At 32.8% G+C, this 27324-nt stretch overlaps 2 protein-coding genes and 1 long non-coding RNA gene across 4 annotated transcripts; 2 read left to right on the forward strand and 1 right to left on the reverse strand.

Moving 5' to 3' along the window:
• Positions 1-1380, forward strand: LOC136067735 (uncharacterized). Its single transcript, XR_010629142.1, has 3 exons — positions 1-158; positions 585-755; positions 861-1380. It is a non-coding gene; the product is annotated as an uncharacterized LOC136067735 (long non-coding RNA).
• A 5573-nt stretch (positions 1381-6953) lies between these two features.
• On the forward strand, positions 6954-14103 carry LOC112036357 (alanine--tRNA ligase, chloroplastic/mitochondrial). 2 transcript variants are annotated; one of them, XM_024069167.2, is made up of 13 exons: positions 6954-7187; positions 8356-8463; positions 8562-8770; positions 8960-9138; positions 9422-9500; positions 9914-10048; positions 10218-10367; positions 10550-10660; positions 10768-11685; positions 11795-12067; positions 12601-12810; positions 13029-13186; positions 13331-14103. In XM_024069167.2, exons 1-13 carry the CDS (start codon positions 7010-7012, stop codon positions 13665-13667), a joined length of 3045 nt encoding a protein of 1014 aa, XP_023924935.2. In that variant the 5' UTR covers positions 6954-7009; the 3' UTR covers positions 13668-14103. The 2 variants fall into 2 exon arrangements, with proteins under 2 accessions (XP_023924935.2, XP_065629993.1); XM_065773921.1 differs by having other exon boundaries at positions 6955-7187; positions 8356-8454.
• Positions 14104-15385: 1282 nt separating this feature from the next.
• On the reverse strand, positions 15386-18357 carry LOC112036346 (putative F-box/LRR-repeat protein At4g15060). The gene is made up of 4 exons (XM_024069159.2): positions 18141-18357; positions 16187-17497; positions 15909-16094; positions 15386-15801 (listed from the first exon to the last, which is right to left on the reverse strand). Exons 2-4 carry the CDS (start codon positions 17429-17431, stop codon positions 15619-15621), a joined length of 1614 nt encoding a protein of 537 aa, XP_023924927.2. The 5' UTR covers positions 17432-17497; positions 18141-18357; the 3' UTR covers positions 15386-15618.
• Positions 18358-27324: the final 8967 nt, after the last annotated feature.

Below are 27324 nucleotides of genomic sequence, written 5' to 3' on the forward strand. Positions count from 1 at the left end.
AATGGTGTGGTAAACAAACTGGGAGCAGATATAATAGTCTGATTTAAACAAAGAAAAACTCAAAAAGTTTTACTAAAGGCCATCTCCACAGATCCTCTAAACAAACAAGACTGCAAAAGCAATTCTCTCAAGGTGAAGCATCACGCGCATTCATCACTGTGAGCCTCTTTTCAATTTCTCTTCTCTTCTTATCTTTTCCTTTTTCCTTGATTTTTTGGTGTTGGATTTTAGAGTGAAATGAAACCAAATTTATAACTTTGATTTACAACTATCGCAACTAATTGAAGTGGTTGATTATATGCAGTAAAAAGAAAGTTGTGAGTTTTACTTTAAAAATACCGAATCTTTTAAAATTTTAAAATTTAGAAGATTTAATTGAATAAAAATAAAATTAAATAACTTAAATGAATTTTAGTCAAATTTAAAATTTACATTTTTGATTATCTCCATTTATCTTGTTATTTATCATTTATTTAACTACCAGTAAAAGGACGGAAGCTCCCAAAAGGGCATTCTTGGTGAGAAATTCACATAAAACTACACGTCTTGGTGGGTTTGTACAAGTCATTTACATATTTTTGCAGGCCTAACTTTGGTTCGGAAATCAAATAGAAAAGACATTAGATTCGAACATTGTGAGTTTCAGAAAAGCAAGAAAATTATAGTACGTGGTTGTGGTATTCGTCCCCTGTGATATTGAAGCTACCACACAGCCACCACCTTCAACCTCCAGGCTCCAGTCATCAAAAAAAATGGTAAGCCACTTCCTGTTCTTTTTTTTCCCCCCTTGTGTTCGCTCATTTCTTATAATATTCATTTTATCGCATCTTTGACCTTCTCAATCTTCTGCTCGTATGTAGACCTCAATGACTTCCACTCACCGGTGGGAGTATGATGTCTTCTTGAGCTTCAGAGGTGAAGATACCCGCTACGGTTTTACAGGCCATTTATATAGAACTTTGTGTGACAAAGACATTTACACCTTCATGGATGATAAACTTCGGAGGGGAGAAAAAATTTCAGAGGAACTTCTCAAAACCATCAAAAGGTCAATGATTTCGGTTATTGTGTTCTCTGAAAATTATGCATCTTCCAAATGGTGTTTGGACGAACTTGTTTGGATTCTTGAGTGTAGGAAAAATCTTAACCAATTGGTTTTACCAGTTTTTTATGGAATAGATCCATCAGAAGTACGTAACCAAGAGGGAAAGTTTAGGGTAGAATTAGCTGAACATGAAAAAAATTTCAAGGATAACATTGGCAAGGTGCAGATTTGGAGGGCAGCTTTAAAAGAAGTTGGCAGTTTGTCTGGATTCCATTACGATAATGAGTATGTATCTCACGATTAGTCTCATGCTTTCATAGGTTTTTTTTTTTTTTTTTTTTTTAATTTTAATGGTTCATCAAAACCACTATATGAAATTGTTCTATTTTGATAATATCTTTAACTATGAAGGTAGTCGAGAGGGTCTCGAGAACATGAGGAAGAGGAGTTAAGCTTTTTAAAGGAACAAGTAACAAGTTTCAGGTTGTTGAATCAACAAAAACTACCCTTGACAGTGAAGATGCAAATGACAGTGAAGATGTGGCTGATCTTGAAGAATTTCTTGAAGATGTGGCACTAATGGAGGCATTGGGCTTGATACAATAAGCTTTCATTTTGACCATCCGTTCCTCTCTTCTTTCCTCACGTGACTCTTTTCCCTAACAATAGATGTAGAACTCATTAAATGGGGAACATTTTAGATGAAGTGAGCTAGCCTATAGAGAGAGGAGAAAGAGCACATCTAGACCTTAATTTTATTAACAAAAGTTTACCTAACACAAGAAGAAATAAAGGTAAAAACACCCTTGCTAAGGAAAAAAAAAAAAAAAAAGACTTGCTAAACAAGATTTTTGTGTCATTCTCTTTAGAACTGAGCTATCCAAATTGGTTGGTGCTCTCTCTCTCTCTCTCTCTCTCTCTCTCTCTCTATATATATATATATATATATTCCACTCTTTATAAAAAAAATCACTAGCTTACACCCTGAATATCTCCACTTAGCCACTAACCCTACACTACATACCCCACACTTTCCACTCTCCATTAGACACCTCTCAGCCTCTTGCCTTGCTCATCTACTTTTGTATGAGATAGATAATGGCTTCATCGTCCTCTCAACCCTTGAAAATGGTATCAAATGCCATTACTCAGCCTCAGCTCTCATTCCACTTTAGCCTCAACTCTGCAGCTTAATCATTACAACAAGAAATGTTTATTACAAAAAAAAAAAAAAAAAAAAAAAAAAAACGTTGCAATAACATCGAAGTCATTGCAATAGTTTATGCTGAAGTTTTGCAATAAATTTTGAGGTAATAAGTTGTGCTACAAAAAAATTTTGTTGCAATAAACTTTAAATATTTTAATCAAAATTTTGATATAATAATATATTTGCTATTCAATAAACTATTTATTACTTCGAATATCTTGTAGCAATTGGCAATTACTTCGAATATCGAATAAATTGTAGAGAATTAACATAAATAATTTGGGTTCAAATTATTGCAACGGTATATTTATTGCAATAGTTAATTTTTCATTTTTTTTCTTACAATAGATTGTAAAATAATTGGAATTAGATCATCATAATAATATATTCATTGCAGCTTCATGTTTGTCATTGCAATAGATTGTAAAATAATTGATATTTTAGTTATTGCAATGTTAAATTTGTTGCAATAAGCCATCTCTTTGAAATTTCTATTATAATATATCGCAAAATATATAATTGGTATCAAATTATTACAATGGTTTCTTCAATTTAAGTTATTAAAAAAATTGATTTCTTCAATTTAAGTTCTTCCAAAAAAATTTCTAAATTCAATTTAATTAAAATCTCTATTGCAACTGAAAATTATAAATTATTACAACTAATTATTATTAATGTAATAATTTACTATTTTTAAGTTACAATTCAATGACTTTTAATTTTTAGATGTGATATTATGTCTAATACCACTTACTAATTTTGTTGTATTAACACTTGATGTAATAGGCTTATTTTGTAATAGTGTGTTGTTATATATATATATATATATCTCTTCAAAATAATGAATGAAGCTTTACAATTTGGTGGACTTTGTTGATGAAGAAAGGCAAATGAGAAATCAGAACTTGGGATGTGACCTTGATTCATAGTTTATATTTTGTTAGAAAAAATCAGAACTTGGGTTGTGGTCTTTATGTAAAATGGTTGTGCATATTCAAATTTTATAATTTAGCTAAAAAATCACAAGATGGGATGTGATCTGTATGTAAAATGGCTGTGTAGATTTGTATTTTATTTTCTCATGTAAAGATAATGTTGTTGCTTAAACAGCAGACTAGTTCATTTCTATTTTTATTGTAACTAAGCAATGTTTCTTATAATATTGCAAAATTCTTTCTCATTGTTGACTCATGTTTAACCCATTTGTTTGTCATTTAATAATTGCAATCTTGAGAGCTCTTCATTCATGGCCTTATTAGATTCAGCTAAGGCCTTAACCTTCTCTACAACGGCATTGTGAGATTCGTACAAAACCTTGAAATCCTCTGAAACTTTGTTCACCATTTGCCGTAATTCTTTCCAAAATTCTCTTCGGTCACATTCAAGATCAACGGCTCTAATACCGATTGTTAGGAACCTGGTGGTTCCTAATGGGGATGGATAATATAGGAGAATTGATGGGAATTGTAGGAAAATTGACTTAATTCAAGATAGTCACCCTCCATAGAGAAATATTGAGAGAGAGATTAAGAAAGAATGAGATTAGGAGAGGAAGATGCACTAAGCAATGGTTTATTCTTCAATTCCTATCTAATGTTAAATTACAATTATGTATTTATAGGAGACTAGTTCTAATCTCATTGGCCCACAAGGCTCAAGATAATTGACTAGCTAATTCAACATGTGCTCTATGAATTAAATCATATGTTAAATGATATGCTCAAATCCTAACTAACTCATTCTAATCTCAACTAACTAACTAAATAAAGGGATTACAACAATTATTGCAACAACTATTTCATATTCCTAACACCCTTGTCCATCTCTCTTCACTCTGACTCTGCAACCGAAAACAACATTCGTAGTTTCATTGGGGGGGATTCTGAACCCTACAATATCTAGGGTACTTGGGTGGAGGAAAGACTAGAAAATAATAATAATAAATAATATTTAAATGAAGTGGTAAAAAAAAAAAAATAGAACTATTGATGTTGAGTACTTGGGTGTATTGTAAAGTGGGTAGTAAAAATAGATAATGTAGGTTTTTGAGTTACTAAGAACTAAAATTTTTATAACCATCATATTGAATGCTCTTAGATTGTAACTAGAAAAAAAAAAAAGTCAGTAATTTTTCATGAAAAACAATATAGTGTTGAGTTTCTTTTAAATAAAAATGTATTTTTATTATTTTTTGGATTTATTGTTTCTTTCCTAAAATATATAAGTAAATATAAATTCTTCAATTTAAATGGTAAAGCATCATCAATTGAATAACCATTTTGAGATTCATTTTGATATTGCGGATGTTGAGGACTAGGCTTCAATTAGGAATTACATGTTAAATTATATTTGGATGCATTTGTTGGTTATATGCTCTCTCTAATGTTCAAAACTTCACATATTTCATCTTAAAAAAAAACTTCAAATATTGTATGATCATGTTCTCATATCCATTTCAGTACCATTGGGTTTGTTTCGGTCCATTTCGATTTATTTGGTCTATTTTAGTCTACTCAATCCACTTCGGTCCATTTGATGCACTTACTTTTTTTTTTTCTCTATTTTTTTTTTGAGAGAATTTGGTGTACTTACTTAAGAATTGAAAAAGATAGAAACGGAAAAAGATAAGTTTGGATTAGCTCTAAAAAGATAGGTTTGTATCTCTTCTTAATCCAATTAATCCAATCTTATTATTAAAAAAAATAGATTGTTCCAAATTATGTTAAATTTGAATAATTTAACTAGCTCTCTTTCTCTTTGTCCATATTGGTAAGTTTGAATTAGCTCTAAAAATGTGACCTCTCAAAATAATAAAACTAGTCTCATTCCTGTCAACAAAAATACATTAACAAAAAAAAGTACTACATAACCAAATACAAGAAAAATAAATTAAAAGGAATATTTAAACACAAAATACCATGATAATCGAAGAGCTAAATGGCATTGAAAATAGCATCGTAGTTAATCTAACGTGTCAAAGATGTCAATTAGTCATACTTAAGAATCTAAAGCTACAATGACTACAAGGTGTTTAGCTGTGACAGCATTAAAACTACTTTAAAAATAATTTTTTTTCTTTCAATCAAGGCAGATGGAAGGGTCAAGCTTTTAACACATCTTTTACATAGGTAGAATATAATAGAAAATTCAACATAAATTGAAACATTCATGTCAATCATAATCATAAATTTCTTCTGAGTCTAGACTATGGATATTTATAAAGATTCTAAATAAGCCTAGAAGTTTGTCAGGGACTTTAGAATTATACAAAACCACTTCCATAATGATTCTAAATAAACCATCTAAATAAACCAAGAAGTCGATGTAAGGGGACTATATAATTACATATAACCATACCATAATGATTCTAAATAAACCAAGAAATTTAAGTTATTCATCAGGGACTACATAATTACACAAAACCACAAACAGCAAAAGTCGTGGCCTCTGTCTAACCATGCTGGAAATTGCAACCCATGAATTAGCAAGAATGCTAGTCTCATGCCTGCCAGCAAAAAAGTACAACATAATCAAATGCAAGAAAAATCCATTAAAAGGAATATTTAAACACATGATACCATGATAATCAAAGATCTAATGCCCTTTAAACAAGACCAAAAAAAAAATTTATTTGATAACTAATTGTAGTAGTAGATGTTGTAGGCATTATGATTCTCTACCGTATTTCTTAAATGTTTGGATATCACAATATTTTCTCTCATATACCTCATTGTCACTGCATAATATACACACATTAAAGCAGTATAATTTGTTAGATTGTAACTAGGAAAAAAGTTATGTAATTTTTCATTTTTATGTATTTTCATGAAAAACAATATAGTGTTGAGTTTCTTTGAAAATAAAAAATATATTTTCAGTTATTTTTTTGGATTTATTGTTTCTTTCCTAAAATATATAAGTAAATATAAACTCTTCAATTTAAAGGGCAAAGCATCATCAATTGAATAACAATTTTGAGATTCCTTTTAATCTTGTGGGTGTTGAGGACTAGGTTTCACTTAGGAATTAAATGTTAAATTATATTTGGATGCATTTGTTGGTCATATGCTCCCTCTAATGGCCAAATATTGTATGATATGTTCCCATATCTATTTTGGTCCAATTTGGTCTATTCTGCCTATTTAGGTCCCTTTCAATCCACTTTAGTCCAGTTTCGTCCATTCAGTCTCTTTCAGTCCACCTTGGTGCAATTGTATTAAATTTTAGCAACTTAAGGTTATGTTTGGTTACGGTTTTTCTTTTTATTTTCAAAAACTTGTTTTGGGAAATATAAAGAAAAAAAAAATTTTCTTGTATTTTTGAAATAAAAAACATGTTTGATTAGTTGAAATTAAAGAGATAGTTTTTTGAAAAAAAAAACTAAAATATGTTATTAATAGGATTTAAACTCTAATGCTAACTTATTAAATGAGATAGATTCATTAAATTAAATGTATGTTTTTATTGACTTCTAAAAATTAGAAATTAAAAATAACATTTTGCATGTTTTTAGTTTTCTTCTTAAATTGAGTTTTGTGAACAGTTTTTGTTTTCTATCCATTTTGAATTGTCAAATAAGTTTTTTAGTTTTAAAAATAAAAAATTATTTTTAAAAACAAAAAATTAAGAGAAAACCCCGTTACCAAAAATACCCTAACTAGTTCGCTTTCTGTCTGTCTGTGGGCAAGTTTGTGTTAGCTCTAATTCTCTGTCTGTGGGTGAGTCTGAATTAGCTCTAAAAATGTGTACCTCTCAAAATGGGCTTATCCGCTGGTGCCACACCAACGTATATAAACGCCCATTTGAAAATCAAAGCCAAAACCAGAGAGAGAGAGAGAGCCATGAAAAGCCTGAAGCTCCCACACTCCCTGCACAGCAGCCATGGAGGCAAGACTCTTATCCCATTTCCCAACAGAAAACTTGCGCTTTCGACTGGTACTTTCTTCTCCAACTCTGCTTTTATTATTCTCTTACTTCGATTATAGACAATTCCAATTATAGCTTTTCAGTGTAATAACTGAGCTTTCACCTTCAATTTGATTCATTTGTGGCAGACCCACTTGACCAAAAACTGTGAATTACTCGTTCACTCAAAGAGTTTTGTGCTATTTTTAGTTCTTTAATAATACCATTTTTTTCCCAAAATTTTTTGTCTTTTGCCATATTTTTAAATTGCTGCTCTACAAATTTTATGCTATGCCAATGTTTGTTAAGATTGGGGATTTCTCTTATGTAAACTTTATATTGTTCCCAGTATAAATTTATAGAAAAGTAGTTAATTAATATATTCATAATAAATTTAAAAAAATATTTATAGAAAAGTAGTTAATTAATATATTCATATAAAAAAAAAAAAAAAAAAAAACCAGATTCTTAGTTTGGACTTTGAAGGATGAATGAAAATCTGAAAAGAAGCTGAAGAGAAATTTTGTTATTTAATTTTTTTTTTTGGGGGGTGGGGGGGAGGTGTTGGGGCTCAGTTTTACTGTTTTAGGGAAGTTACTTGGGTTTTGCAGTCTGCAGCCTAATAATGAAGGGGTGAAGTTTTTAAGGATTACACTTGTTTGATAGGACTTACTAAGTTACTAGGAATATAAATAGGATTTAAAGTATAAATTTTTTCTGTCATTTTCCTGTTGTACTATTAAGTTTTCTATCTTCAATAGCTCCTATTGGATTATGGAGATTTTTGAGCTGAAGGCTTTGCTTTGTTTCTGTTCTTTTAATACTTTCTGTTACTTCAGTTTAACTTTCACAAGCCTGTATTAGGTCCCTCCTTTGGGCTTACAGATAATTCTGAAACATTTTCCTATGAGCTGCCTTGTTATGTTTCTTGAGTGACTTCTGTCACTGTATTAAGTGTTGGCATGGCCATGACATTTAGGATGCAAATCATGTGGCCATACTTTATAGTCTTTGTAGAATTTCTCTCTATTAACAGTGTATCTTCACTTTCCTTGCTTGATTGTTACGAATTTACTTTTACGCTTTATAATTCTTTCACTTTGAATAATTTGTTATGCTACATTATAAAAATATTGACATGAACTTTGAACCATTGTGATATGCTCTTCAGAAAATAATGATCTTTGTTATTATGCAGGTCTTTTTACAAGAACCATTACCCTTTTTTCTCCTAGTATTTTTCCCAGTGGTCATTGTGATCTAAGAGTAGCACGTCGCATGCAATTCAGCATGAGCAGTACGTCAGGTTTCTGTATTCAAGTGTATAACCTTTTATTAAGAGCTTATAAATTCTCCTTCAGTTTCTGACTTCAAGATTGTGGAATTTACCATATGACTTTTCAGCATCAATACAGCCCAGGAGTGAGGAACTGATTGGGGATACATCCAAGGATCTCCCTGTAAGTGGGGATTCTATTCGCCATCGATTTCTTAGTTTTTATGCTTCCCGTGGTCACAAGGTTCTTCCAAGTGCTTCTCTAGTGCCAGATGATCCAACGGTTCTACTGACAATTGCAGGAATGCTTCAATTTAAGCCTATATTCCTTGGAAAGGTATAGCAAAAAGTTATTGTTAAAACTATGGCAAGTTTGTTAAATATTTCCAGTGAAATCATAAATAAAGGCATTATCTCGGAAGGTGAATTAACTCTAAGAATATGCTTTAGATGGCATGAAAGACTCTTGAATAGTGCTTTTTAATTAAATTTTTTTTTTTTCACAACTTTTGAATATCCTGTTCAGGTTCCCAGAGAGGTACCTCGTGCTACAACTGCACAAAGGTGCATACGTACCAATGATGTGGAGAATGTAGGGCGAACAGCTCGACATCATACATTCTTTGAGATGCTTGGAAACTTCAGTTTTGGAGACTACTTCAAGAAGGAAGCAATTAAATGGGCGTGGGAGCTTTCAACCATAGAGTAAGCATAAAGTTTTGTGCTGTAATTGGGCCTGTAATTTATATTTATACATTCTTCTCCTTGCTTGAAGCAAAAGTTCTAGTTGTTAGGCTGAAGGCAACAAAAACATTATCCAGGCTACTTGCATGTGTGTGCATGCGTGCCAGAGAGAGAGGGGGTCTATGGTCATTTATTTATTATTTTTTTGATAAAAAAGAAAAAAAGAAAATTTAGTATATTTTGTCCTTGTATTTTGTTTTGCTAGGCAAGAAACTTACTAATTACATGATAATTTTGCTTACAGATTTGGATTGCCAGCCAACAGACTATGGATTAGTGTTTATGAAAATGATGATGAAGCTTTTGAAATCTGGCATGATGAGGTCTGCCAAACAAAAGCTCATAACTAGTTATATGTTAATTTGCATGTTTGATTACCTCGTATTCAGTTTTCACTACTTATGCACTTACATTTTTCTTTTGTATACATATACTCTTCCATGTACATCTTTATGTGTCTAAATCTGTATCTTTCTGCAAGGAGACACAATAAAGTCTTGTTGCTATTGTTTTTGTTGTGCTGAATGTGAGCGGTCTTATAAATGGCAACATATTCACATGAACTTTAGTCCTGAACTTGCATATGAGACCTTGAATCATTCTTTTTATATGAACTTGTCTTCTATATAAGGCAGTTTTCCATAAATTATTTCACGATAAAACTTGAAAAAATAAATGAATATAATCAAGTGCCATTACGATTATCTGAACTCTATAAACATGGATCTTGCATCAGGTGGGGGTTCCTACAGAGCGTATAAAGAGGATGGGTGAAGATGACAACTTCTGGACCAGTGGAGTTACTGGTCCCTGTGGTCCATGCTCAGAGATTTATTATGATTTCCATCCTGAAAGAGGAATTCTAGACACTGTGCGTTTTGGATAAGTCCTAGTGATTCTAGTTCAATTTATAGCTCCTACACGTCTTCTTTTTGTCTTTTGTTTTCCCTGAGTGGTGAAATGTGATGATTTAGTTAATGTGTCTTTACCTCTCTCTCTCTCTTTTATAATTTAAATGATTGGATGTTTTAAATTTGCAGGATCTTGGAGATGATACTAGGTTCATAGAATTCTATAATCTGGTTTTCATGCAATACAACAAAAAGGAGGATGGTTCACTTGAACCCTTAAAACAGAGGAATATAGACACTGGGCTTGGCCTAGAGCGTGTGGCTCGTATCCTTCAGAAGGTATTCATTGGCTTGCCTCATCGCAGAAATAATGCACTACATTCTTTCTCATCATGTCAATGCAATTACTGACTCAGAGGGAGAATCAATTTTCAACATAGCTTCTTACCAACATTGCACATGCATAGCAGACAAGTATCATGCCATATGCTTCAAAACTAACAATCATGTTTTTTGTGCAGGTTTCAAGCAATTATGAGACTGACTTGATTTATCCCATTATAGAGAAGACCTCCGAATTAGCCAATGTGTCGTATGCTCTTGCTGATGATCATATAAAGATGAACCTTAAAGTATGCCATTTTTTCAGCAACTGCAAAATATTTTTAGTTCTTGTTTCAACATAAAACTTATTTCTCTTTTGTGACAAATGTGCATGACTCCTTTATTTACTTGTCAGATTATAGGAGATCATTTGCGTGCAATTGTATATCTCATATCAGATGGGGTGTTCCCATCGAATATTGGTAGAGGCTATGTAGTTCGTAGGCTTATCAGAAGGGCTGTCCGTACTGGCAGGTTGCTTGGAATAAAGGGGGATGGTAGGGGTAACCTTGAAGGAGCATTTTTACCAGTCATTGCAGAAAAAGTGATAGAATTAAGCACCCATATTGATGTGGATGTAAAAGACAGGTCACCCCGCATTCTTGAGGAGTTAAAGAGGGAAGAACTTCGTTTCGTACAGACGTTGGAAAGAGGAGAAAAGTTGCTGGATGAAATGCTCGTTGATGCATTATCACGTGCAAAAGAAAATGGAACTGCACCTTGCTTATCTGGCAAAGATGCTTTTCTTTTGTATGACACATATGGGTTTCCAGTTGAGATAACAAAAGAAGTGGCTGAAGAACGTGGGGCAAGTATAGATATGAATGGTTTTGATATTGAAATGGAGAACCAAAGGCGTCAATCTCAGGCTGCGCATAGTGCTGTAAAACTTGATGTTGGAAATGGTGCAGATCTTGCTGAAAATGTAGCTGACACTGAATTTCTTGGATATAACTCCCTTTATGCTAAAGCAGTAGTGGAAAGCCTACTGGTGAACGGGAGCCCGGTGATACAGGTTTCTGAAGGAAGTGATGTAGAAGTTTTGCTGAACAAGACTCCATTTTATGCTGAATCAGGTGGTCAAATTGGAGATAATGGTTTTCTATATTTTAACGATGGTGAAAACCTACAGAAAGCTGTTGTGGAGATAAAAGATGTTCAAAAATCTTTTGGTAACATATATGTTCATAAGGGTACTATTAGAGAGGGAGTTCTAGAGGTCGGTAGAGAAGTGGAAGCAGCAGTAGATCCAAAACTGAGACAGCGGGCTCAGGTACAGGCTTGGGTTTAACCTTTTCTTTCCCCAAAATTGTGAAGTTTATTACACAATCTTCATATTTTGGAGGGGCTCTTGATATCTAAAATTCTTTGGTATTTTGCAGGTTCATCATACTGCTACTCATTTGCTACAAGCTGCACTTAAGAAAGTTGTAGGCCAGGAAACATCACAAGCGGGTTCCTTGGTTGCTTTTGATCGTCTCAGGTTTGATTTCAACTTCCACCGACCACTTCTTGACAGTGAGCTTGTGGAAATTGAAGGATTAGTCAACAGTTGGATTGGGGCTGCAACAATTCTTCAAACTAAAGTCATGCTTCTTGCTGAAGCAAAAAAAGCTGGGGCTATTGCAATGTTTGGGGAAAAATATGGGGAACAGGTTTGAATTCATTTCTTCAAAGTTTTAATTACAAACTGTTGCCAACATTAATGGCTTACCTGTGTACTAGTTCTACTGAGCTTCTTCCATAAATGTCATATTAGGAATGTACTTGAGAAAGCCTGACATCTTAGGACATTTAAAAAAATAATCTGAGACTAGTCCTTGAGCTTGGTTTAGTTTTTCTTCATATTTCAATTAGACAATGTCAAATTGATCTGTCTTACCAGTTTAATATCAATAAATGAGCCTGATGACACAGTATCAACAGTCAGGATTCTAAACAGAAGCATTGCTTTTTGGCAAGGACATTTTTTTTCCCTTCCTCGTGAATTTCTTCAACACTCTTTTTAAGTGATTGTCTCTCTAATGTCTTCTTCTATAATATCTGTTTACTATAAATTTTATACCCAAAAACTCTGAAGTCTTTATTTCAACATTCAACAGGACATTTTGCACATCCAAAAATATTTGACATGTAATACAAAACGGTTGATTAGTTTAGTTTTTTCTAATCCTTTGATGTGTTATAGGTACGTGTTGTAGAGGTCCCTGGTGTATCTATGGAACTTTGTGGAGGAACCCATGTCAGCAATACCTCTGAAATTCGTGGCTTCAAAATAATCTCAGAGCAGGGTATTGCATCTGGAATCAGACGTATAGAAGCCGTGGCTGGTGAAGCTTTCATTGAATATGTCAATGCTAGAGATTACCATATGAAAAATCTATGTTCTACTCTCAAAGTATGTGTCCTTCTATTCTCTTGATATTAAACATAAAACTTACCCCTATCCTCTCTCTTCACTTCTCTCATTGTAATTTATTGTACCAGGGATTCTGTGGATTGGAATTTTGTTATCTTCTCTTTTTTTCCCCAGTTTTTGAATGTTTTCCCTGCTTAAAACATCCCTTTGTGAATAGAACAAGAGTTTGTAAAATATTTTGAAGTTTCTTTTTGTAGGTCAAAGCTGAAGATGTAACAACCAGGGTAGAAAATCTCTTAGAGGAGTTACGGATGGCAAGAAATGAAGTTTCTACTTTGCGGGCTAAAGCAGCAGAATACAAAGCATCAATTATTGCAAGCAATGCATTCCCAGTGGGAGCTTCAAATAAGATAAGGCAAGTATCTGCCTCCATACGTTGTACGTCTATGGTGAATTCCTCAAATCCCCCCCCCCTCTCAAATTAAAAAGAATAATATATAAAAAAGAAGGCTTTGTCATGAATTTCATTTTTATTTTCTTTGAAATTTTTTTATACCAGGGTATTAGTTGAGTGCATGGATGATACCGATGCCGATTCACTAAGAAGTGCAGCTGAGTATCTGGTGGATGCACTACAAGATCCAGCAGCTGTGGTATTGGGCTCATGTCCAGGTGAAGGGAAGGTTAGTTTGGTTGCTGCATTCACTCCTGGAGTGGTTGATTTAGGAATACAGGCAGGGAAGTTCATAGGACCTATAGCTAAGTTGTGCAGCGGTGGAGGGGGTGGCAGGCCTAATTTTGCTCAGGCAGGTGGGAGGAAGCCTGAGAATTTGTCTAGTGCTCTGGAAAAGGCTCGGTCTGAGCTTGTCACAATTCTAACTGAGAAGGCAAGCTGACATCTACATCTATTTGGATTATATTTCTTACTGGCTAGTTTACACAAGACAAGAATTTTGTTCCTCAAAGTCTGCAATTCTTTGCTCATAGCTGCTAAGGGTATGTAAACTTACGTCTCACAAAGACAAGCCTGTAGATCGTGACTATACCCTTTGTTTGGGAAAAAAAGATATAAAGACAAGCACATATAGATTTGCTTCATTGGTTCCACAATTAGATTCTAGGGAGAGGGCATGGCCTTAAGCAAGCCAACCCTACTTCCAACTCCATTATCTTATAGTTCTATAGAAATACTCCATTTTGTAGGTCCTCAAAATCTGGGTCTTCTTGTACTTACATGTGAAATATATTTAGTTTGGAGAATGGATTACAGCTGACTTTGACAAACATTGTTTCCATTTTAACTTGTGATTAGTTTGAATCATACTTCTCTGATGTGTCGATCTAAATCACACGCATTCACGCTTACAAAGGTTGAAAGCCACCAAAAAAGAATTCACAAAATGTAAAGGAAGAAATCAACCTCTAAGCTTATGAGAAATATTATAGCTTTAAAGGAGTATGTGCATGCTGGAACACCTATAGCACGAAGATAGGGTCATTCCTTCTTAGTAGCTTCACCAAACATACTTTGTTGATGTTGAGATAAAGCACTATAATATTTCTAAAAGTCACTAAGTGGGTTGTGAAGCATGCTTGTGAGAAAATGGGGATTTTCATTTCCCCACTATCTTGGGATATCCTACTTTTTTAGTAAACTGATAATATTACCTAAAACTGACTGTGGTGGTATTGTTAACATGTTGGTTTTAGTTGCAAGTAATAGCCAAGCCTTATAGTATTGGTATCTTTTGAGACTTTAACTTGGATTTATTGCCCTTTGTTCACTTCCTCGATGAAAAATGATGGTTAAACTAGATATTGGACTATTTTGAACTGGGTTATGGACAAAATCTTCAGTCCACTAAAAGTTCAAGACTCCTCTCAAATGAGGAATCTGTATTTGCACTTCACAGTATTCATTTTGTGATGGTTGTACCTTCTCCTACTTTTTTTTTTTTTGTTGAGCTGGCTTAGGTTCATGCTAGGATTAGCTTATTAGCCTTATTATCGAACTCTTAAACAAAGGATTGATTCAAACAGACACTATCACCACTCAGCCTCCCCAAGCTAAACCAAACATCCTCAAACACAAGCACAACCACTAGAACTCATAAGTGGGACTCACTACTGATAACATCTCCCACTTGGAACAGCAAATAGCAAAGAAAAATAAAAATCCAAGGGTCGTCCTTATGGTGTTAACATCATCATAAAACAGCAATGGAGATGGATTTTCTTTTACAGATGTAATTGTTTTTGTTTTGTTGAGAAACAAGACTTTGGATTGATCACCATACTTGGTGGGACCATAAATAATGGGTTTCCTAAGTAATTGAAATTGTACCTTCTCCTACTTTTTTTTTTTTTGTTGAGCTGGCTTAGGTTCATGCTAGGATTAGCTTATTAGCATTATTATCGAACTCTTAAACAAAGGATTGATTCAAACAGACACTATCACCACTCAGCCTCCCCAAGCTAAACCAAACATCCTCAAACACAAGCACAACCACTAGAACTCATAAGTGGGACTCACTACTGATAACATCTCCCACTTGGAACAGCAAATAGCAAAGAAAAATAAAAATCCAAGGGTCGTCCTTATGGTGTTAACATCATCATAAAACAGCAATGGAGATGGATTTTCTTTTACAGATGTAATTGTTTTTGTTTTGTTGAGAAACAAGACTTTGGATTGATCACCATACTTGGTGGGACCATAAATAATGGGTTTCCTAAGTAATTGAAATTAGCAATAAACAAATAGAAAATACAACAAATTAATACAAAAAGATCTAGCATAAACTATTGTGATCAAGATGTCTCATCTAAGCCTTTCTTCCACATCAATCACATCCATTCAAGTTTAAAACTAGTTATCTTGTAGTCCATAGTTTCATGTGCCTTCGACAAAGCAATCCACTTGGAAAATTCAAGATCTTCCCTATCTAAGTTCACAACCTTTACACCAGATAAGGAATCGTGTAGACACCTTGATTTGAATAGTCTATTAATTAGCCTCTCATTCAGGACCTATAAGAAGGTAACAAGCAAACACAATAATGTTCATAAGAATTCAACTAATATTGTACAATAATTTTGCATAAGCATGATGTGAGAGAGAGGATTAATTAACATACCTCTAGTAATTTGCTGTAACTTGATGACAATATCGATAGGGTCTCTACATGATTATCAAGCAAAAATCTTTCTACCAAATTGGATAAACCCATTGAAGATATGGCTATTGTTGGCCTCAATTCCGTGAGATTAATTAGCCAAGAAAGTACACGCTCATTCAATCCATCTAGTAGAATGCCATTGCACTGGTAGGGAAAAAGGAATGCGACAAAAATATGGATATATGTATATTTATAACACCCTTGAAAAATTCAAAAGAAAAGAGAAAATAAGGTACCTTGGAGTGGATGACCAGGTTCAAACCTTCAGAATTATTAAACTTTCCAACAAGTTTTTTCAATTCATCAAACCAAAGATTGGAACAACTTCGAAGATAGAATTTAAGCTCAACTTCTTGCAAACTTGGAGCATCAAAAGAATAGAAAGGCAATTTATTCATCCTGCAATGAAGTGAAACTAAATTGGGGGTATCAACTTCCACCACCTCAAGATCTCTACAATTCTCTAAGGTGAGCACCCTAAGCGTTTGACAAGAGATTTCGATATCTGTCATCTTCCATTCTGAGATTTCCAAGACCTCTAGAGTGGGAAACTTTGAACCTATATTTTCAAGCAAATCAACTGCCATAATATTATGGAAATATAGTCTTTTCAAATTTTTGCATGCTTCCAAGCAAATATCACAATGCTCATTCTCCAACCCATACGAATAACGACTCCAGTAGTGAAAAGTTTGTAAACTTGGCGCATCAATTTCAATCCTCAAGACCTTTGTATTAACTACTATATGAAACAAATTAAGTCGAGGAAGACTCGACACCATTAAATGTTCGAACCCTTGACAATTATTTAGTCGAAAATCCTCGATCAAAGGACAGCTAAGTGTCAGATTCAGAATTACCAGTTCATCTAGATGGACATCATTCAAATTCAAAGTTTTCAAATAACAAAACTTAAACTCATTACAGGGCTCCAACTTGCAATGTGATAACTGGAGCTCAGATATTGTTTTGGCCTCAAGCACAACCTGAGGTAAGCTGTAATATACTTGTTTTCCTAATAATTTGTGTTCATCAATAAAATCTATTATCGACAAGCAAAGACTCAGTACCTTGACTTTTCTCTCAGTTGCAAAGGTTAACCATTTGACAACACGAGGCAACACAAACTCTTTGTCATGGTATGTTAATTTGAGAGCGAATTCCTCCATGTTTGAGTTGTGTTCAAGGAAGCTTTGAAGGGTTTTATCTATGTAAGCCATGAAACTCTCCTTCTTCATCTTGATTGCTTTGTTGGTTTTTGGATAATAATTGGGTTGTTCAATGTCTCCAGCATTAAAATCCAGTTCCTCAAAAGAAATGCGAGGGAATGAAGTCCATGCCCGTTGCCAAGTCTTGGACAAAACACTAGTTCTAGCTGCATCTTTAGTGTTGAGGAGAAAGAGTATTTTGTGAATAATGGGTTCAGGCAAATCATACATTTGTTCATCTTCTTGTTTGCTTTGTTTCCTTTGTAGTTCCATTCTCCCTTGAGAGGTTTCTTGCTCACAATCCACAAATTAAACTGGGTCCTAGTAATCTGATCGAAGCTGTAATTTCTTATAGGAGTTAGATATACATACATACATACATACATACATATATATATATATATATCATTAAAAAAAAAAAAAAAATTTGTATACACATAATTCTTAAGAATAATCTGGATATTAAGATGCTAATGAATTCTAACAATAATTTATTGTAAAAAAAAAAAAAAAAAAAAAAAAAAAAAACCCACAAAACAATTATATTGGGTTTTTTTTTGTTAACTCATAAGATGATCACTCTATAATAATTTAAAGCCATACAATAATATTTGGGGTCTAAAGACTCTAAAGTCTAAACTTTAAATTTCTTAACTTTACTATGGAGTTTATTATTATACAGTTAATTATTTCTTGATTTTACATACATTTTATAAAAAATAATTTACTACATAGATAATTTAAACTCACAACACTATTGAAAGGTAATAATATTTTTTCATATATAGCATTTTTTTTTGTACTCTTGAATTAAAAGGTTTCTTCTTTATTTTCCCTTTTCTTTTATCTATCATTTTTTAAAAAAAAATCTTGAATTTAAAAAGAATGGAATAGTAGGAAATATTTTTAAAATAAAATGAAAATGAAAATTGACACAAAAATAAAAGAAATTATTCACAAGATAGAGTTGAAAGCATCATACCTATTTTCAGATTTGTGGCTTTCTCTCTTTGAGGTTATTGTTTGTTCTGTATATGTATTGAGATGATTTCATTATGTTTTTCTGTTTGTAGGCACTGAAAAATAGACTACCAAAAGATTTGCAGAGCTCTCTCTCTCTCTCTCTCTCTCTCTAATTTTTGTTTGAGGTTTGTTGTTGCTTTTGTATGTATTGCGTGCTTTCTCCGTTTTTAGGAATAAAGGCTTCGTCTCTTTTGTAAGACTCTAAAAAAAAAACTATCAAACTGTACGGTCTTATAAAATAGGATAAGGATTAGGGTTTTTTGGGGGCTAAAATGGGAATTACACCCTCTAAGATCAAAATTCATTTAATTTAAGCATTCCGTCCAATTTCATTAAAAAATTGCAGAAAATATCTTTCTCATATATGAAAAAAAATTTAGCCAATAAATAAAAATATTGTATAAATTTTTTTATGTGAGAATTTTTTTTTTCCAAAAAATAATTTTCCATTAGTTATTTGCATAGGTAATGGTAAAATTTTAATGGAATTGAAAAAAAGTTCTAAATTGAATCAATTTGAAATTTAAATTATTCAATTGAATGGAAGTAAAGTTAGATTGATGAAATTAATTTCAGTTAAATTTAAAAGATGCACTTTGTATTTTAACTTTTTTTAAAAAAAATTATAAATGAACTTGGATTAGTATTAAATATAGATAGGTTATAAAATAAATGAAAAAAAAATTGTTTTAAATATAAATTCATATGTAAAAGAGGAAAACTTTTTTTTAAGGATAAATGCGTAATGAAAATTTTCAAAGATGAAAGAGAGATAAATTTGATTAGAATAAAGATAATGTATCTTAAGGATAGGTTTTATAGATTAAATTCAATAAGGATTTAGTGAAAAAGTCTATGTTTACACAGTCTAATAATACTGTGCCATATCTGATTTTTACAACTAATTGCACATAAAGGTCAAACGGCAATACACTTTAAAAAAAATTAATTAATTGTGATTTTTGGTCAAGATTTTTGCATCTAGTGTTGCTTTTGTTGATTTCCTGCATTGGTGTTGTTGGGTAAAATGGATTCCCAAAAAGAAAAACAGTAAAAAGCTTGAATAGAGCTTCGACCAAGGAGGTTGAGAGAGAGAGAGAGAGAGAGAGAGAGAGAGAGAGAGAGAGAGAGAGAGAGAGAGAGAGAGAGAGAGAGAGAGAGAGAGAGAGAGAGAGAGAGAGAGAGAGAGAGAGAGAGAGAGAGAGAGAGAGAGAGAGAGAGAGAGAGAGTTTTAGAAGAATCTAGATTAGGGGAGGAGCAAAGCTTGGTGCTAGAGTGCTGATGACTATTAGTGATGGGCGGAGGTTGGTGGTTGGTCAGATCTGAGAAAGGAGTAGATTTGTGATTTGGTGGGTTGATGAGGATTGATTGTGTGTGTCACTACTTATTTTTAATTTGTAAAATGCTAATGTGGCATGCTAAGATTGGAGAGTGTAAACCTGATTTTATACCACATCCTTATCAAATTTGGATTCAAGTTTTGTAGTTAATTAAGTTGTATCCATTATTCAATGACTTTTTTTTTTCATTAAGAAGTATTTTTCATTTTAGAAGATTTTTATTATGCAAAATATGATCTTATATTTAATTGGCAAAAGTACAGTCTTTGTTTATATTTTATATAATATACTAATCGTAAATTGTCCAATGCACAAGATAGCAATTGAATATGAAATTTTAAAAATTATTATTATTATTATTTTGCTATTGATCAAGTTTGTGTGTGTGTGGGGGGGTTAGTTTTAAAGATTATTTAAATATTTTTTTTTGAAAGATAATATCAACGTATAAAATTCGCCCCTAATAATTACTTTTTATTAAAATTATTTGAATCTTTGTTACGTCTAACTGGAATACTTTTTTTTTTTTTTCAAGATAGAAATACATGAAAGTCTTATCAAGATGAAATGCTTTAATAATATACTATATATAGCAATTATGAAAGTTACCATTCAGACTGAAGATTTAAATTAAAAGGAAAAGAATATTTTAATAAATTGAAAAACTTGCTTACAAATCACAATGGTATCAAGGACATAATGTTGAAATAATTTCTTCAAAGTTTATGAAGTACCAACTGATGTAGCTAGCAAATTAAAAAACAACCTTATGTCCTATATAGTCAAGATGTAAAAATAAAAAGGAAAAAAAAAAGAAAAAAAAAAAAAGAAAAAAAAATGGAGCCAAATACATAGGATGGGTTAACCAAATGAAGTAAAAACTACTACAATGTTTAATTGGGTAAAAAAAATAAATTAAGAAGAGAAAAACCTTGTCAAAAGGATTGCCTCATGGTGGGAATTTGTTGCTGCAAGGAACTGCTAGTTATTCTCGTAATAAAAATCAACAATTATACTAGGACCAATTTGAAGGCTTGAATGCCAAAGGGGAAGCTCATTAAGACAATATATGGTAAAAAAAGATTATAATAATTAGAGCAAAAACATGTTTAAATGTGCATTAGTTGATTTTAAAAAGTAAGATTACATTTGATATTTTTGAGATAATAACCATTTAGTCATTAACCAAGAGCAACAACCAGAGTCTGAACATTAGAAAATAATGATTAGGACATAACAAGTATGTGATAAATAATCATGTAGAAAATAATCAAAATATACACAATAATTATGTGATTAGGATACTGCATACATCTCAAAAATATGTCAAATTAATGGTGAGATTAACAGTTGCCACATTTACAGCAATATTAGAGAACTTGAAAAATTGAAGTGGAAGGCATCCAATTCTGAAAATTGAATTAGTCTTTTAATATTTTTCATCTACTTCACGGAAAATGAAACAAATAAATGGGATTGGGATTGTTATACTTCTTTGTATATAGATTCCAATTTTATTTTATTTTTTTTTGTCCATTAACGATTTCCATTTTCTTAAAAATTATTCTCTTATGGTGCCAACAAAATTTTATCCTGAATCCCTTATTTAATGATAAAAAAACTAAACTTATTAAATCAACAAATATTGCTTAGTCTTAATTTTTAGTGATTTAAAAAAAAAAAAATTAGAACATGTTGGGGAGGGGATTTGTACACAAATTTTTCTTTAGGAAAAAAAAAATATATATATATATATTTTGAGTATCATTGAATCACAAACTCTTAATCTTATATAACTTAAAAACTTAGCCCCTATTACCTTGAACCGAGATGATCGTTGTTTGTCAGTTGATACAACAGGTTTGAATTAATTTCTACAAAGTTTTAATTGTAAACTGTTTCCAAAATTAATGGCCTATAGTTCTACTGAGCTTCTTCCATAAATGTTTGATTATGAATGTGTTTGAGAAAGTGTAATATCTTAGGGCATTTAAAAAAATAATCTTAGACTAGTCCTTGAGCATGGTTTTGTTCTAATTAATTAGACAATGTCGGTTTATTTTTTATTCAGAAACAGGCAATGGCAAATTTGATCAGTCTTACTAATTTATTATCAATAATGAGCCTGATGACACAACATCAACTGCCAGGATTCTAAACAGAAGCATATAACGTTTGGCGAGGACTGTATTTTTATTTTATTTATTTATTTTACTTAATGTCCTCGTGTTTTCTTCAACCTCTTTTAAGTGATTGTCTCTCTAATGTCTTCTTCTATATATCTGTTTACTACAAACTTTATACCCTGAATGTCTTCACAACCCACTTTGTGTCTCTCTAATGTCCTCAAAGCAGCAATATGTGCATACTAAAACATCTATATGCTTTGTTGAAATTGAGATAAAGCACTATAATAGGTTTTGAAGCAGACTTGTGAAAAAATGGGTTTCCCACCTAGCTTGGGATATCCTACTTTCTTAGTAATTAACTGAAAATATAACCTAAAACGAGTCTGAAGGTATTGTTATCATGTTGGGGTTTTGTTGCATGCAAGTAAGTAATAGCAAGCCTTACACTTTACAGCACTGAAATTTTCATGAACTATTTTGACTTTATTGAATACTTTTTGAACTGATTGCCATTTATACTTCCTCGATGAAAAATAATAGAGTTGCTCCAGCTATTTTACTGTTTTAGCTGGGTTGTGGACAAAAACCTCATCAGTCCACTAAAAGTTCAGACTCCCTCAAATGAGGATCTGTACTCACGATTTTTATTTGTAATGTTTGTACCTTAGTATTGGACTAGAACACAAATGACATCTCACCTACTTTTTGGTTGAGCTGGCTTTTAGGTTGAAGCTTAGCTAGCTAGCTAGGATTAGCAGCAACTGGGGATGTAACAAAGGATTGATACAAGATGAATGACAGAAGTGGGACATAGAATGAAATCAGATAAATACATATGTTTTTGGAGTGGTCTGAAGGGACATTTTTCTGACTTGAAGTTAAGTAGGGTTCTAAATAATAGGGCTCGTGAACATTAGGCTCAATAAAAAAAAGCTAGTTTAGGCTTGTTTATGGTTTAGTAATAAACTTGATATGAGTTTAACAAATAAACCTATATCTCACTAAAACTTTAATCAATTGGGAGTTTGGACCACTCATTCAAATCAATAAGTTTGATAGCTTGATATGACTGATAATATGCTTGTGTTAGATCTCAATTTTAAAAGTTTGATATTAAGTTCAGTTTAAGCTTGATGTTGAGATTAAACTGGACTTGACTAATTAATCAAACTAATCTCAAGCTTTCAGAGTTTATCGTCGAGCTAAATTTGAACATTTATTACATGACAAAATTGGGCTTGTTTACAATCTTACTTCTGGGTATATGAGTTCAAGCATTTATCTTTTAAATCCCATTTGATTACTAGTGATATAAAAGAATATAACAAATTTTGTACATAAGCATTACAAATGTATCAACTTTTATAGACAAGACGAAAAAGGTAATTTATTTATTATATTATTGATGTGAAAACATGGATAAGATTTTAAATTGTTCAAAAAGCTTAAACTCTTAGACTAAATATCTATCCTAATATTATGATAAATTACCATTGTCCAAAATATTAACTATTAGAAAATTGTTAATTTAATTCTTTAGCCAATTCGAAGTTTCTAACAAGTACTTAGTCAACTTGTAAGTTGTTTGTAATAAAATTGGTATTTGATGATAGCTTTAGCATTTTACTATGATTATATCCTCTCCACCTCCAAAACATTCAACTTTCCCACAAATTACTCACTCTTTTTGTAATGTCCTCACTGCACCGTCAGTGAGTGTGGTCGCATAAACTTGCACCTAGTTGTTGCCACATCATGGCCAAGAGTTAGCATTGTTTTCAATATTTTGAATGCAATTTGATTTGGTAGACTATATATTATTAGAGACAATGTATGTAGTGGGCATTTAAATAATAATTTTAGATAAATTAGGGTAGTTTGATGATCATGCAGCATAATGACTATTTTCTAAGTGATATCTTGCACATGGATCATGATTATTAGAGCTCCCTAAAAACCTCCTACTGATTTTTCCTGGTAATACACTTGCTACAGCCAACTGGGACCCTCTTGAGAAATAAATAAGGGTTATAAATTATAATCTTTTTAAAAATAATAATAAAGCTGATATTTTTGCCATAACCATAGGATTTAAAAAATAAATAAATAAAAATTATGGGAGTCATAACCATAGGATCTTGCTCTTCTAGAACCTCTACTGCCAATTGGGACCTTCTTGACTCTTGAGAAATAAGGGTTATAAGTTTTTTTTTTTTTTTTTTTTTTTAAAGAATAATAAAGCCGACATTTTTGTCATAACCACAGGATTTAAAAAAAAAAAAAAATTTGGGAGTCATAACCATAGGATTTGAAAAATAAAGCCGACATTTTTGTCATAACCATAGGATTTAAAAAAAATAAAAAAAAAATTATGGGAATCATAACCATAGGATCTTGCTCTTATAGGTTAGAGAAAAGCTAGTCCGAGTGTCCCCACATCTCTATTGCTATGTTAAAGCTCTACCTTGTATTCCTCAAGATAGATAAGCTTCTTTATAATTAGACCGTTATGCAAACTTTTGATGATGTTCGTTCAAAGCTTGTAAAAACTAAAAAAACGATCATTGCTAGAATTTTTCTTGCTCTATATATATTCGGTTTATGGATTTTTTAATTAAGTGTTTGTTTGGACTTAATTATGTATAAAGTTTTCTTTTATCACTGTGTGCCATTGGCATGCATGATAATCACTTCACAAATATAAAATTTTTGTGTGGCAAGAGGCAAGAGTTGGGTTTCAACTTTCAAGTCTCTAGAGGATAATTTTACATATATATACACTAAGATTAAGGTAAAAATAATTTAACAAATTATATGAATTTTTTAAGAATCAACTAATCATATGATTTAATGTACATACATAAAATGGTTTTATAAACCATCACATAATAAAAAAGAGAAAATTAGAAAAAGAGAAATTTTTTCTAAAGGAAAACTTTATCCTTTAATTATTTACTTAATTGTTGCTTGCTGTTCTTTCTTTTAGATAACTCATTTGTTTATGTATACTTTTTTTAAAGTGTAATATTTTTAAGTACAACCATACTTCAATTAAATTTAACNTGCATCAATGTGGTTCTTATCAGAACCCTCAATTGTGACCGCCATAGTATCTCTCCAAAATAGAACTAAACCTCCACCTCTAGTTTCTCTTGGTACCACAAACATGTTCTCAAATTGTATCTTTTGTTTTACATCTTTTAGCCTTGCCTCATCTGCCCATGTTTCGGCTATGAACACGACAGAGGGATCTTTTGCCCGCACAATATCAGCAAGCTCATTCCCTGTACATGGGTTCCCAAGCCCACGACAGTTCCAAAATAAGAGACTCATTGCGATTGGCGGGGCTGACACACAGCCTCCACCATTGAAAAAGAAGAACTTCCATCATCCTTTGAAACCAACCTTCGCTTGCTCGGTAACTCTAGATGATCCTCCCCACCTCTCTTCCCACATACTAATTTTTCTTTCTTGTTATTCTTCTCTATCCTTGCACGTGTTTGTAATTTTCTACCCCTTCTGGTACCATTTTTTTTGGGATTGGTTGTGCCGAGATTCTGTTGGACAGATTGTGCAAGTGCACAGCCAGCCCCCTGGATTTGCTCACGTGCATGTGCTAGCCCTACCTCACGTGTCTCACTTCCGTCTCTTGCTTCCCCACATTGACTTTGAGGAGTAATTTCAGCATTGATGGTCTCTTGTGCATTTAAATCCCCCTCCGTATGTTTTCCAAACTTGAATAGGGCCTCATCAATTTCCTTAATTTGGATTTCAAACAGCTCAGCCGATGTAACTGATTTGGGAAATAAAATCTCTGAATTAATATTATTCTCCCCATTAATCTGGTTCGAATATGGGCAAGATTCATTTGAGATTGACTTTCCATTTGAACTAATTGCAGCATCTGTTTGTAACGTCTTCTCCACACCAACGGTTTCAACATTCAATGACTTTCTACATTTATTGCTTGTTTCTTCCACCGAAACCTCCATATCGGACTGAAGATTTTCCGATGACTCCGTCCCTGAATTTTCCCCCACCGGAACTGGACATGGGCTTACTTCCTTTGACACTTGAAAACTGGATTTTCTGCCTTCAAAGAAACCTGGAACGAAGATAACATTTTTTCCTTTAGCCGAGTATGGTGCTGCCTTCAGACTAGAGTTGAACTGTTGCCGATCAGGGGAGAGGGTGCCTTTGCTTTCAATCCACAAGTCACAGTTCTTGTCGCTATGAGTTAGTCGCCCACACCAGAAACACAGATTTGGCAATCGTTCATACTTAAAACGAATCCAGTGTTTTTTGCCATTCTCCATTGTGATTAATCTTCCCCTGCACAAAGGTAAGGTGACATCTACACTTACACGAACTCTGATAAAGTGGCCACCTTCGTCATCAACCGCATTGATTGATCTTTGGACTTCCCCTACAGTTTCGCAAAGGTTTTCAGCAACCTTTTTTGTCATATACCTGACTGGGATTTCATGTACTTGCACCCAAAAGAGAGCTTTCGTGAAAGACAGTTCCTGAACTGGCACATCCATATTGTATCTCTGGACCATCACTAAGTGCTTGTCGAAACTCCAAGGCTGGCTTTACAGTATCCTGTCAACGTCGGTTAAATTATCGAACACAAAAAGCACCCTATGATCTTGATGGTTACGAATTTTGAAACCATTTGTGGACCTCCACAGCTGCTTGAAAGTTCTTGCCATCGCTTCCATATTGAGAAAACGTGGAGTTAGGAATTTCGCTGCTATGATGAATTCACCTGTTCGTTGATCCTTACTCAAAACAAAGCCTGTTTTCTCCTTTTCCGAGAGAGAGAAGTTACTCCATTGTTCTGTCAAATCCTCCATGTCTCGCTAAAGCAAGTGAGAATGGAAAGAAAAGTGTTTCCCTATACCCCACAAAAAAAACCCAACTAGCTCCCGAGATAAACTTGTTATCCCAAGAGAAACAAAACTCTCCTTCGAAATGGAAGGGACAACAAATTCTACTGCCCAAGTGAAGGAGAAGAGAGCTCACTTACTTTGCGACAGAGAAACGTCTTGGTGAGACTTGAGAGGCTGAAATTTATCACATAACCGTTTTAAATATAAATTCATATGTAAAAGAGGAAAACTTTTTTTTTTTTTAAGGATAAATGCGTAATGAAAATTTTCAAAGATGAAAGAGAGATAAATTTGATTAGAATAAAGATAATGTATCTTAAGGATAGGTTTTATAGATTAAATTCAATAAGAATTTAGTGCAAAAATCTATGTTTACACAGTCTAATAATATTGTGCCATATCTGATTTTTACAACTAATTGCACATAAAGGTTAAACCGCAATACACTTTAAAAAAAAATTTAATTAATTGTGATTTTTGGTCAAGATTTTTGCATCTAGTGTTGGTAAAATGGATTACCAAAAAGAAAAATAGTAAAAAGCTTTAATAGAGCTTCGACCGTAGAGGTTTAGAGAGAGAGAGAGAGAGAGAGAGAGAGAGTTTTAGAAGAATCTAGGCTAGGGGAGGAGCAAAGCTTGGTGCTAGAGTTGCTGATGACTATTAGTGATGGGCAGAGGTTGGTGGTTGGTCAGATCTGAGAAAGGAGTAGATTTGTGATTTGGTGGGTTGATGAGGATTGATTGTGTGTGTCACTACCTATTTTTAATTTGTAAAATGCT

The sequence above is a fragment of the Quercus suber genome, unplaced genomic scaffold (assembly GCF_002906115.3).
Source record: "Quercus suber isolate HL8 unplaced genomic scaffold, Cork oak 2.0 scaffold_83, whole genome shotgun sequence".
Classification (NCBI taxonomy): domain Eukaryota; kingdom Viridiplantae; phylum Streptophyta; class Magnoliopsida; order Fagales; family Fagaceae; genus Quercus; species Quercus suber.